The sequence below is a fragment of the Anolis carolinensis genome, unplaced genomic scaffold (assembly GCF_035594765.1).
Source record: "Anolis carolinensis isolate JA03-04 unplaced genomic scaffold, rAnoCar3.1.pri scaffold_9, whole genome shotgun sequence".
NCBI classification, from domain to species: Eukaryota; Metazoa; Chordata; class Lepidosauria; order Squamata; family Dactyloidae; genus Anolis; species Anolis carolinensis.
This window is the reverse complement of record NW_026943820.1, coordinates 12139839-12152142: the sequence shown is the minus strand read 5'-3', so window position 1 is coordinate 12152142 and position 12304 is coordinate 12139839. Positions and strand designations below refer to the sequence as shown.

General features: G+C 39.5%; 1 protein-coding gene and 1 long non-coding RNA gene across 2 annotated transcripts in view; both read left to right on the top strand.

The window, feature by feature from the left end:
- lonp2 (lon peptidase 2, peroxisomal) overlaps window positions 1-4529 on the top strand; it is a 49377-nt gene extending 44848 nt beyond the window's left edge. Inside the window, exons 13-15 of the mRNA XM_003222914.4 lie at window positions 355-562; window positions 1686-1876; window positions 3566-4529. Of these exons, the coding sequence (XP_003222962.1) occupies window positions 355-562; window positions 1686-1876; window positions 3566-3787 (621 nt within the window). The 3' untranslated portion in view covers window positions 3788-4529. The remainder of the gene's footprint in view (window positions 1-354; window positions 563-1685; window positions 1877-3565) is intronic.
- LOC134293688 (uncharacterized) overlaps window positions 1-12304 on the top strand; it is a 453696-nt gene that overhangs the window by 290819 nt on the left and 150573 nt on the right. The gene's annotated exons all lie outside the window — the stretch shown is intronic.

Below are 12304 nucleotides of genomic sequence, written 5' to 3'. Positions count from 1 at the left end.
TGCCCTTCCATTCTGCATTACAGCAGATCAAATACTGCCTTCTAAAGAAAGAGAAACAAGTTAGTCACCGATTGCAGAAGGCCATGAATTGAGAATACAACTGAGCCGCCAGGGTTTGGGCCTTTACATTATGTCAGAATAATCAAGATCAGAATAATTGGGCAGTTAGGCATAGTTCAGACTGGCAGTATTAGTTATAGCATCGTTTTGCGCTCAGGTCTACGGAGTCAAACCATATGATGGCCAATGGAAATGGTTCCGGGGGCGGGGGAGGGGGGGGCTCTTAGCAAACAGCAACATTTGAATATTCTGGTTCCTTTCCATACAGATCTTGTCATGTTTTTTTCCCTGCAGGTATCCGAGAGGCTAAGTCAACCCGGTGTAGCAATTGGCTTGGCATGGACTCCTTTAGGGGGAGAGATCATGTTCGTAGAGGCCAGCCGTATGGATGGGGAAGGCCAGCTCACTTTGACCGGGCAACTTGGTGACATCATGAAGGAATCGGCACATCTTGCTATTAGCTGGCTGCGCAGCAACGCCAAGAAATACCACCTGACCAATGGTACGTGTAAGGGCACAAGAAGAGAGAACAGGTGTGAGCCTTTTGTCATAGGTTTTGCTGCCTGCCTAAGACTGTGGCAGTGGAGGACTTGGCATGTTTTGGGGCCAGAATTATGGATTTTGATATGACCCATACATAGAGGGTCATTCCATGGAAAAAGGAAAGCACCAATGCCATCTCAGTGGGCCAGCCACCCTTGGCTGATGCCACTATTTCCTTTCCCAAGCACTCAAAAAGGCCAGAGGTAACATTATAGTACAAAAGTAGTGCTTATTTTAGGTTCTCCTGGGATGTATTAAATTCTTGCATTTCAACACTTCACTCAAAGAAAGGAATGATTCCTTTTCTTGATAATACTTAAGGTACAATACTCACATTGCCCTGTGGATAAATTGATCCAGGCTTTTTACACTGATTTTTTAACTTACATTTCTAGATTTACAAATGAGTATATGGGGTATTTTGCTGAATCCTTAAACAGAGCAACTTCATAGTCAAGCTATCTAATCAGTTCACTGACAAATTAAAAGTAGTACCACATAAACTTTATCAGTCACCTCGTGTTTACAATATTTATATGGTGCACCTTACCCAGTCTACTTTTACAACCTCTCCGTTTTAATCCATGTTTTTATTAGTTCTTGTCATTTGTTTTTATTGGCTAATGTTTAAATTTTTATAATTGTGCATGTCTTTTGTCTGTTGTTGTGTTTTATATTGCTATTGTTTTTATTCGGGCTTGGCCCCATGTAAGCCGCCCTGAGTCCCCTTTGGGGAGATAGAGGCGGGGTATACAAATAAAATTATTATTATTATAAAGATATTTGTGTTGCATTTGAAATGAGAATTTTCTGGGAAGACTAAAACAAGTATGGCAGTGTAAGGGTGCAGGTGTTTGCCCCCTTTTCTTCCCCATCTCCATCCATCCTCTCCTCCCTTTTACCATCACAAATCTCCTTTCAAACTTGCTGGCTGCCAAATGCAACCGTGTTTGGAATGTGAGTCCTTCCCAGCAGGGGGGCTTTATTTATTTATTTTAAGAACAAAGGGCCAGAAACACCACAGGTTTGAAATTTCCACGCTGAACTCCCTCCTTTCTCCCTTTCTCTTCTTTTTCTTAAAGCTTCTGGAAGTTTTGATCTCCTTGACAACACAGACATCCATCTGCACTTCCCAGCTGGAGCTGTCACAAAAGATGGACCATCTGCTGGTGTTACCATAGTAACCTGCCTTGCCTCGCTTTTCAGTGGGCGGCTCGTGCGTTCGGATGTAGCCATGACTGGGGAAATTACACTCAGAGGCCTGGTTCTTCCAGTAGGTATTGTTCGGAGATGGTGATACTGTTAAACCTTCCATTGCTTTTCTTCCCTCCCCATCTTTCCCCAGCCTTTTAATACCTGCTTCCATTCTGTCATTGATTTTAAGCCACATATCCAGGCATGCTACATTTCATTCCTAGACATCCTTTTGTAAGTCTTTCAGCATATTTAGTGTATTCCTACAAAATCGACTTCAGACTTGATTTGTTTTTTTTAAAAGCACTTTGCCTTAGAGGAAACTAGGAATCTGCCTGGAGCAATATTTCCAGGAGAAGAGATAATTGTACAGTCGACCCTCCACATTTGCAAATTTTGATTTTTGGTGAATTGGTTACTTGCAGGTTTGATTAAAATGTTATCCCTAGGAATCTTGAGGTCCTCCAGTGCGATTCTATGCTCAACTTTTGACAGGTCGATCATAAAGTTGTGCTGGTAGATTTACAAATTCCTAGAGGTGTTATCTTAGGTTAAAAGGGTGTCCCCCCCCCCCCCCACTTTTGCAGTGGTCTTGCGTCCCCAACCCCAGCAAATGTGGAGGGCTGACTTCCAATTTCTTACAGCATTGGGCTTGATTTTGTCCAATGTTGCCTACTAGAAATGGTGACTGTATAATTTCTTTGTTCTCAAGGAGTTGCTGAAAAGTCTCCGTTTCCACCGGTTTGCTTTCTCCCATCTTGATGGCTGTTAGTGACATCCCAGAGCTGTCATAAATATTGCTGTCGGAAGTGCTAACTGTAAATTGTCTAAGCTTCCTTTATTCAGAGTCTCTCACCCAGGAGGTGGGACAAATTGTTGTCAATGTTTTCTTGGTGATGATGTTTAGCATATGGAGGTTGGCTTTAGCTACATTGGGAATCCTGCCACATACATATGGATTACATTTCACCAGCCAAAACCTTGCTGTAGGTCAGAGATTCATCCTTCATACAAAGAAACACATGCTTGGTGACAAATAACAGCTTATTTATTGCTAATTTTCTACATTTGCACATTTTTTCTTTGCATTTCTCCAGTGGAATGACTTCTGCAGTTGTAGTAAAAGAAAAAGTAACATTTCCAGATCCTGTTTGTACATAGTGTTAGTCCACTTCCCTGTAGCATCCAGAATGTTCTAAATTGGAGGCCGACATGCATGACCTACAGAACTGAACACAGCTTTTCAAAAATCTTGATATAGATGCCCTTCTGGATACTCACAGGAGGTGGGGGCTGATGGGAATTGCAGTTCAACAGATTCCCAGTCCCTGTTGCAGTCTCTATGTAGTACACAGTGACCTTGGGTAAAGCTTTACTGCTTTGCACATGGCTGGCTTTCCACTTCTTGCACCAGAAGACCTGTATTCCTTTCCAAGGCCAATCCCAAACCGGTTTTCACTGTAGCATTTATTCTGGTTATTCAAATGAACAGCTCCAAAAAGCCCCCTGGAACACCAAAGATTGCATGCATAAAGCCCCAAATTCCAGTTAAAATCAGAGAAAAGTTGATGGGAGAGACGTCTGAGTAAGATGCTGAAGAACAGCTTCCAGCCAAAGTAGGCAATAATGATATAGACAAATGCGTTTCTACTGCCTAAGTATTGTTGTTGCCTGCTAATAACACAGTGGCCAATATACTTACACTACTTTACCAGGGCTTCTAGCCTACTTAATCACATTCTGTTTTTTACCCTTCTTTCATTTCCAGGTTGGAGGAATTAAGGACAAGGTCCTAGCAGCCCACAGAGCAGGTCTGAAGAGAATTATCATTCCTCAAAGAAATGAGAAGGATCTTGAAGAGATTGCAGTCAATGTACGGCAGGATCTAAATTTTGTGATGACGAGCTGTTTGGATGAAGTCCTTAATGCAGCTTTTGAAGGGGGATTTTCAGCCAAGACCAGACTTGATCATTTCAATAGCAAACTCTAAGCAGATTGACCGGGCTTGCCCAAGGCACCAAATGCAAAGCCGATGTTCATCTGGCAGCCTGTAGAAAAACATAAGGAAGTACAGAAAGGACAATACTGGAACATTGATCCTAGTCAGGGTCTTTTTTTTTTAAGTGAGGCGCTATTCTTCACTAAGACTGTTCAAAACCTGCTATCCTTATTGGCTCCTGTTGGGGAGCAATCCACATATAGATTTAAATGAAGCTCTTAATGATAGTTGAATCCCCATTCCTTAGCTATTAAGCCAGGAGACTTATATGAAGGCAAAACAGTTATATCCAATCACTTGAGGCTCATCATGAAGGCAGCTGCCTGTGAAATTTAATGTGAGCCTGTTTGTTTTTTTCTGTGACTGCAGAGGAATGTCAGAATTATGAATTGCCATTCTTAAGCTAGTGCCATTCACTTTGGGTTTTTTTTTTTTTTTGCCTTAACCAAACAAGTGAATTGCTTTTACACATGGCTTCTCTAAGTAAGTTGATCATAAATTAGAACAACTTTATAATCTGAGAAGTCACTGCCAAATGTCCAGAGTTAGGGGATGGTATAAAAGATGAAAAATAAAGAGCTCTTCATTCTTTAGGCTGTGACTGGATAGAAATCTTAGGCATCTCCTACTGATAATTATCACCACTTTAAATTAATGTTGCAATTTTGTTTAAAATGGTGGAAGATGAAAAAATGCACTACTTTTCTCTACAATAGATGGTTTGACTAAATAATCATGGTTCTAAGTGTCTAATTTGTAGTAGTACTAGAATGGCTTTGTTTACTAGAATTGTGAACTCTGAACAAAAACAATGGGTCACAAGAGCCAAATTCCTGTTCATGGTAGGCATGGTTACGCATCCTACAGTAATTCACAGAAGTAAAGAAGAGGAACAGGCCTATCTAGCTGAAAGTGAGAATTCACTTGTAGTATTTAAAAAATGACATGTCTCAACACAAGTTTGTTGATAAAGTAGTACTCGTGTCTGTGTGCACATGAGAAACAAGAGAATAAGCATTTGTAGAATGAACTGAACAAAACTTTTCACACAATCTTCAGCAAGCTGCCTTCTGTAAGAGTTCCTAGCAGATAACTGCTGGTACGATGTCAAAACCACAATACTGGCATCACATGAGGTTCTTTGCTTCTCATGGTCAAGCAACGATTTAAAAACATGTTCCTTGTGCTGTTGCATAAAATGCAGGCTAGATAGATTGTCTCCTATTAGGGGACTGCAATTTAGGAAGAATATAGAAAGCCATCTACCCAATCTGAGTAGTGGCCTAAATGTCAGTGAGATTGCAGGCGTGTTTCCAATGGTATGGTGGTTCCCAAGGTCAAAATTGTACTGATGGTCCAAACTAGAATAGACTCAATTGTTCAATTACGATTTTCAAAGAGAAGGTCATCTTAGTCAGTTTCAGCATGAAAAGAATAGGAGGGAAGAAATCCAGCAGAACCTTTAAGTCTACTTAATAAAGTTTTCAAGAATTTCAAGCTTTTGTTCAGTTTAGATGGACTGATGGAATATAGTTTTAGAGCCACAGGAATTTAAGCAGTTGCCTACTTGGGAGGTGGGATTCAACTGAAAGGGGATACAGAAAGATGCAGATTGTCAGACAGGCTATAAATCTTTGATAAGCTGCGTAAGATGAAAGAGGTCTGTCAAATGGTCTGCTCCTTATGCAACTTCCACTAATTCAACAGGTCTGCTTGAATTGGATTCAGACCAAATAGTTTAAAACAAGTCATACAGCAAGTATGTGGGAAGACCTTTCCTAGCAGAGCAGTTTCATAAGCAGTTATTCCAAGAGTACATAGACAGCTCACTGAACATATGACTAGCACTAGTTGAGTTTATTTACTGTACAATTTGCAAAGTTACAAAGACTACTGCTAGTGAAAACTGAGTTGTGTTCTGCTAAGGTGCAAGGCTACAGGCATCCCCTAGTGACACCCAGTATACGTTACACAGTTGGATCATTTTCCATTGCATTTTATTTATTGCCCTTTCAGCTGTTCACGGCCCCTGGCCTCACCCCCCCCCCCCATCCTGCAAGTCTATTCTGGTAATGAATAGCACAGGGCTTCAAAAGTCACAACCTTATCACACTAGGCGGAATTTGATCAATGCAAGATTGCAAGCCATACTGGTGGGGTCAGTTATGCTTGAACAATTTAACACACCCACTGTTTTGTCTGTATCCTAACACCTACAGACAGATGCTAAAACTTGCGAAACTAGACAAGTTTAAGGAGGCCAGCTGCAATTCTCTTTCACCCACTCACAAAATACGTTTCTGAAATCTTTCCATACAAAAATAAGTTGTTTAACATTTGGTTCAACCCATGTACTTAAGGTTATATTAAAAATGTGTTTCCAAACATGTCACAAAAGCAATTCAGCAATACTGAACACTTAATTATGAGGGATTTTCTTCCTTTATTATTTGTTAACTGCTGTCAAGTTGGTTTCAACTCACTCCATGAATGAAAGACTTCCAGGTCATCCTGTTATCAACAACTCTCCTCAGGTCTTGCAGACTCAAGGCAATAACTTCATTGAGTCTCTACCTTTAATACTATCTTCCTCTCTTTCAACTGCTTTCTACCTTGCCTTGTCTTTTTAGCAAGTCATGTCTTCTCATAATACATTCAAAATACAACAGTCTCAGCTTAGCCATTTCAGCTTCTAGAGAGTGTTTAGGTTTGATTCACTCTAGGGCCCATTTATGTGTCTCTTCAGAACTTCCTTCTTTAAACACGTTTGCATGAAATCAATTAAATGTGTACCTAACACCACAATCAGTAAGACTTTTTCCATGGATTTCTATCACCCAAGCTATATATGTTCTAGATTGAACTGATTTTCTCTTATGGTACAATAAATAATTGCCATAAATGTTGCACTGCAAATACAGTTTCTAATAGGAACGTTCCTATTCAGCATACCTGTCAGCTTTCTAGGAGTTAAGACCTGAAAGGAACTCAAGTATACACTCTCCTGTTCCCACAACCTTGGGTTTCTGGAAGCTGTGGTACTCCTTGTATTTAAGGATTTCACTTCTGAAAAACTCAGGGATTCCCCTGTATATGCCTCCCTTCTTTTCACCTCAATAGCCTCATTATGACTCTAATCTGGAGAAAATTAACCACCTGAACTTGGTAATAGAGGAATTTATAATCAATGACAGATTTATATTTTCTCCTTTTCAGAAAATAACCGCAATGCATTTTTAAATCATAGCACCTTGTGCTATAAAAACAAAATGCAACATTAAAACAACATAACTGGAAAAGTTTAACAAGGAATCAGGGTACACAAATGGTTTTCTGGGATAAAATGTTTTTTCAAACTTTGTTTAAAGGTGAATCTTGTGGAATCTCCTCCAAAAGGCAATTCCATTCATGAGCCTCCTTGAATGCCTTCTGATTGGTACTTATTAAGTAAATCTCAGTCCAAGGCAATTACCTTAAGGCACTAAATATAGGTAAAGACACCCTTTCCTTTTCTTAGCAGGCTGGAAAATGTTTTCCTAAAGGCAGGAGTATGCTGAACTTTCTCCTTACATTCCTCCAGAATAGAACAGAATACCATTCCTGGTATTCTCCTTTTGCTGTCTCCTTCTTCCTGTTTAATTTTATCATACTTGATCCATGCTCTATTTGCATTTGCTAGTGGGAGACAACTCCCTGGCTCCAATGGAGAGATTCATGATCTTCTCCCTCCTCCACTCCTGCCCTGCAAGCTTTGTGGGAACCGGTGTCCTTCCACCCCCACCCACTGCTAAGGAATGCAACCTTTTGTCCTTCTGCTAGAGATCGAGTTCTGGAAACTGGTGGAAGAGAAAACTCTGCTGGAATGGGAAGCCACACAGTTTGACGTCCCACAGCAAAAAACTCACAGCAGGAAGAGACTGGGCAAGGCAGGAAACGTTAACAGGGAGAAGGGGAGGAGACTAGATTTCCTGCTTAAACTCTAGGACAAGGTCTCTGGCAAAAACAGCAGCTAAACAAGGACACTAGCCATGAGATCACACTTTCCCTCCACCACAAGTCCAGGAGACAAAAGAATAGTGAACTTGAGTCAAACAGTTTTATAGCAGTAATTTCCTATCTGGAATCCAGCTGTTGGATTTCCAATTCCCAGAATATATAACCAGCACAGCCAATGGTGAGGGGTTTGGGGAGCTGCAATCCAATAACATTAGAAAACCCACAGCATGGAAGCCCTAGTCTATATGAACTATATATTTATCTGCTTTGGGAGAAAAGTAGGATAATAAGAATTGAAATCCCTATCCTCACCTTGAAGCTGAACTTTGCTTGAATGCTAGAAAGCACACTCTGACCTGCAAATCCTTGGCTTATAATAGTTTTTCCAACTTTGAGCTTTCTAAAGATGTCAATATAACAATTGGTCAAATATCAGCATCCAATTTAGTAAAGCTGCTTTAGGATATTCCTCATTCTGAGTCTAAAATGCAATAATTTCATCCTAAGGATAGATTCTATAACCACTTTATGGAACTGCCGGGTAGCAGTAGTCAAAAGGAAGTACCACACTGAGAAGCAGTGGTTGAGGCTTTTATAAGATTTTCAAGTATATTCACACCTTTAAACATCTTGGTTCTCATGCCTCTTCTTGTCTTTCATCTTGTCTCAATTCCCCTTTTTTTCGCTTCAGGAGTGACTTGTAATCAGGAAACTGAGAAAAAATTGTCTCAATTTCCCCAATTACAATCATTCAATATATTGATCTCTCTTCCTTTGAAGCAGCCATCTGGTCAAAATCAAAATATCATCTTTGTTTGAACTATCTTACATCTTAAGACTAAAGACTGTTGCCCCTTCCGTCTTTGTGAGTTCTTTAGCTTGACATTCCCAGACCTTCAATTGATTCTCTTTTGCATATCTAAAGAAGGAACCTTAGGGTTCAATTTGGTGAATGTTTTCTCTGTTCTGTGTGTGTTTCTCGTGGCTAAATTTTTTTAACACCAAGGCTATTATCAATTGATTTCTAAAGCTAAGGCCATTTATTTAATCAAACTATTATTCATATTATTGTAATTTATTACCCAAATGAAATCAAGTCCCTTGCCCCCTTCAACTTTCCCTACTTCATGAGTTTCACCTGATACATTAATATTTTGACAGTAAGTCAGATCTGAACAGCATATTCTCTCACAGTTTGAAAAATTCAACCCTTCACAAGTGTGATAATCCTTAAAGTGTACAAAAACAAAGCGGTAACTCAGCACAGAACTGGCAAAAAGGTCATTAAAATATAATTTCCAACACCAAGGGGCCAGCAGTGAGGATAAGAATACATTGAAAGTATTAAGTACTCTTGGTAGGTTCCAATCCACAGGGTCACTGTAAATCAAAGTTAACTTGCTGGCAAAGAAGAATAAGGCAAGGCACGCAGAATGAAGCTGATCATGTTGGAGACCCTGGGACTGTTTTTAAAGTTGGGTGAAGAAAACTCAACCTTGGCAACAGCTTATTAACTCTGTCTACTTGCTGGTATGTTTAGAGAACACTGGAAGCATAGTTCATTGCAATCCCTTTCTTCTTCCAACTGCAGATGGCAACAATCAATGTCAAAAAAGCAGTAAAAATGATCATTTAAAATATTCCTATGGGGGCTTCTGCTACATAGGAGTCTTAGTGTTCTATCTTTGGCTGATCATGGGCAACCACAGCAAAGCAAATGTTTTGAAGAGGCAACAAGAAAATTTTTAGACATTGCTGCATTTTGGGTCACCTAATCATAACAGTAGAAAGTTCAACAGGAAGATAAGGCCGTCAGAGAAGATAAACCAAGTTCTATTTCCAAATGGAAATGCACAAATACCTCTTTAGGCAATGGATGTAGATCTAAAAAACGTCATGGTTTCCAACCTCACAAACCTGTTCCAACTTGTTTTCTGTATCATGTGGAAAAGACAGGCCAAGTGGCTCAAGAATAACAATTACATTTTTTTAACACAACATAATTTGGTAGAGTGAAAGTCTGAAAAGATGGGTTCTGCTAGAAGGAAATCGATGGAATATATTGTTTTCCACATTGATACAAGCTGATATAGCCTGATTCCATTTCCAACAGAAACTAAATGAAATACCAACTAAGTTAAATGAAGTCACCTGGGCCTCAAAATAAAAGCTGCCACTCCAAACTAGCATCTAACTCTTATCAACAGTTAATGCCTATATGCAAATGTTTCATATTCACACTTTTATTTCTGAACTAAAATCAGAAAATATAAGCAATAAAGGAGATCCAAACTGTATTACTTGCACATCTGAAGCACCAACAGAAGTGTAGGAACAAAAGAGTGTGATGCTGAACAGTGATTTCATTTTATTGAACTCTTGCTCACACACTTCTGGAATTTGTTTAATTCTTTTTATTCTCCCACTTGTCTTGACTTTCCAAATATGAGAGTGGTAACCCCTTCATGTTGCCATTAGTCTGTCATAGGTTTGTCATGAGTCAGAAAACATGGAAGCACACAGAAACAGCAAATTCTACTGAAAACAGTTGGTCTCACTTGCACAGAAGATGGCTGCACTAACTATTCAGCAATGCAGTCCATTTTCTTCATAAAGCACGGCACATGTAAGGCACCCTGATTCAAACAGCACTGCATTAAGTTTTCATTTAATCTACTAATATTGCTCCATTCCTTTCAATGCACTTAAAAAACAGCAAGTGTTACAAGACAAGCTCTACAATTTATACATGGCTAAGAGAATTAATAGCAACACTATTTCTCAAAATCATCATCGGTGATCCCTCATGGCTAAGTATGATCCTTTAAATATGCTGAGTGCCACAGCATTAAATTCTGACTATTAGCATCAGAATATTAACAATCATTTGTTTAAGCCAAATATGACCCGTCTCTTAGATATTTAATTTAATGTGAACAATTATAATCACTTTATTACCAGCAAAGCTTTAACAAGCGTAAGCCAGAGTGATGATAACTCAAGAGACAAGAGCATATTGCTCAGTATAACATCTGTGTGTTTTTTATGTAGCAGAACTGGCGGAGGGGAATTTACACCTGACTCAGAAAGCTTCTGACCATCAGACTACAACTCCAGTGAGCTAGCAGTGACATCCATCATGGTACAGAAAGTGACTGGATGGGAAATGACCTGAGGATCCCATGAACACTTCTTTCCATGCACCTTAGGATTCCTTGCATATTTTATCACCTTGAGTACTATAACAGAACACATGACAATCAGTGTCTCCGCATCCTATATTGACATGGGAGAGGCAGAACCTGGAAATAGTAACTCTCAACAAAAAGTGAAACTACATTTTTAGAAAACACCTCTGCTTCTTCAGATATGCAACCATGATGGCACATTTGACTATCACAGCCAGCCCAGCAAAAGGTGCCAGAAAGCAGAGGACCACCATTGTAGGAATTTACACAAGTGTTAAGGGCCCAGCTTCACTGATGCCCCCAAAGATAATGCTCCCATGGCAACTACTAAGTTCAATAAAGCCACCAAGATTTTCCTGGCTACATACCTTTGTAAATCATTCAAAAGGAATTTCAAGTATGTACAGCAGTATGTAAACTGTTGCCTGACATCAGGCTCTTTCTTAAATAAAGGATGGGGGAAAAGGCGAACATTCAGAACTAACCTCCACAGTTAATTGGTCAAAAGTCATTTAAGCAAACCTTCATTTAGACAAATACAGTGATCAAGTTACAGCTTGTTAAGCAAAAGGCTTAACTGCAAACTTTCTTACCTCAGTTGCAGCTGCTGATTTCATGCCTCCTTTGAAGTCAAAACTGGTTAGCAACATAACAAGTACTCTCTTTGGGCAAATGCAATCTGGAGTTCAGTAGATTAACAACAATGTATTAAACAGCACAGCATCCCTCCCTTTTCTTACAAAATGGGTGTGATCTAGCTTACAGCAAAGACATGAAGTTGCGCTCCTCATCAAATGCATCTTAATTCTCCTTTGCCCTTCTTTACCTGCATCATACCAAGTGTGTTTTGCCATTTGTGCTTAAATGAAGCTCCTGATTGTCTCAATTTGTTGGCAAGTAATAACAGGAACCACGTGCCTCTTAATACTGCTGAACTGCAACTCTGAAATGCTCCTCACTATTGGCTATTCTCATAAGAGCCTTTGGAAGCCACAATCTAATAACAACTGATAGGCCATTATTCCCAGTTTCTTCCTAGATGTGCCATCCCTGCTCTTGAGTAAGCAAATTAAGTTTCCATCCTGCAATGATCATCTTTGAGGCATCAAATCTCAATCTGAAACACCTTAGCTACTAAAAGAATTTTCACAGTTCACATTGGTCCTTCAAATTATTCCACTTGCCTTAGGTAAGCTTTTATAAAAATGCCCCAAGCATATCTGTGTGACTTGTGTACAAATGCAGAAACAACGAGAAAACAAAGCAAAGTGATGATTAAAAAAAATATTGCATGCACACATACATAGGCTTATTCTGAAAAGCT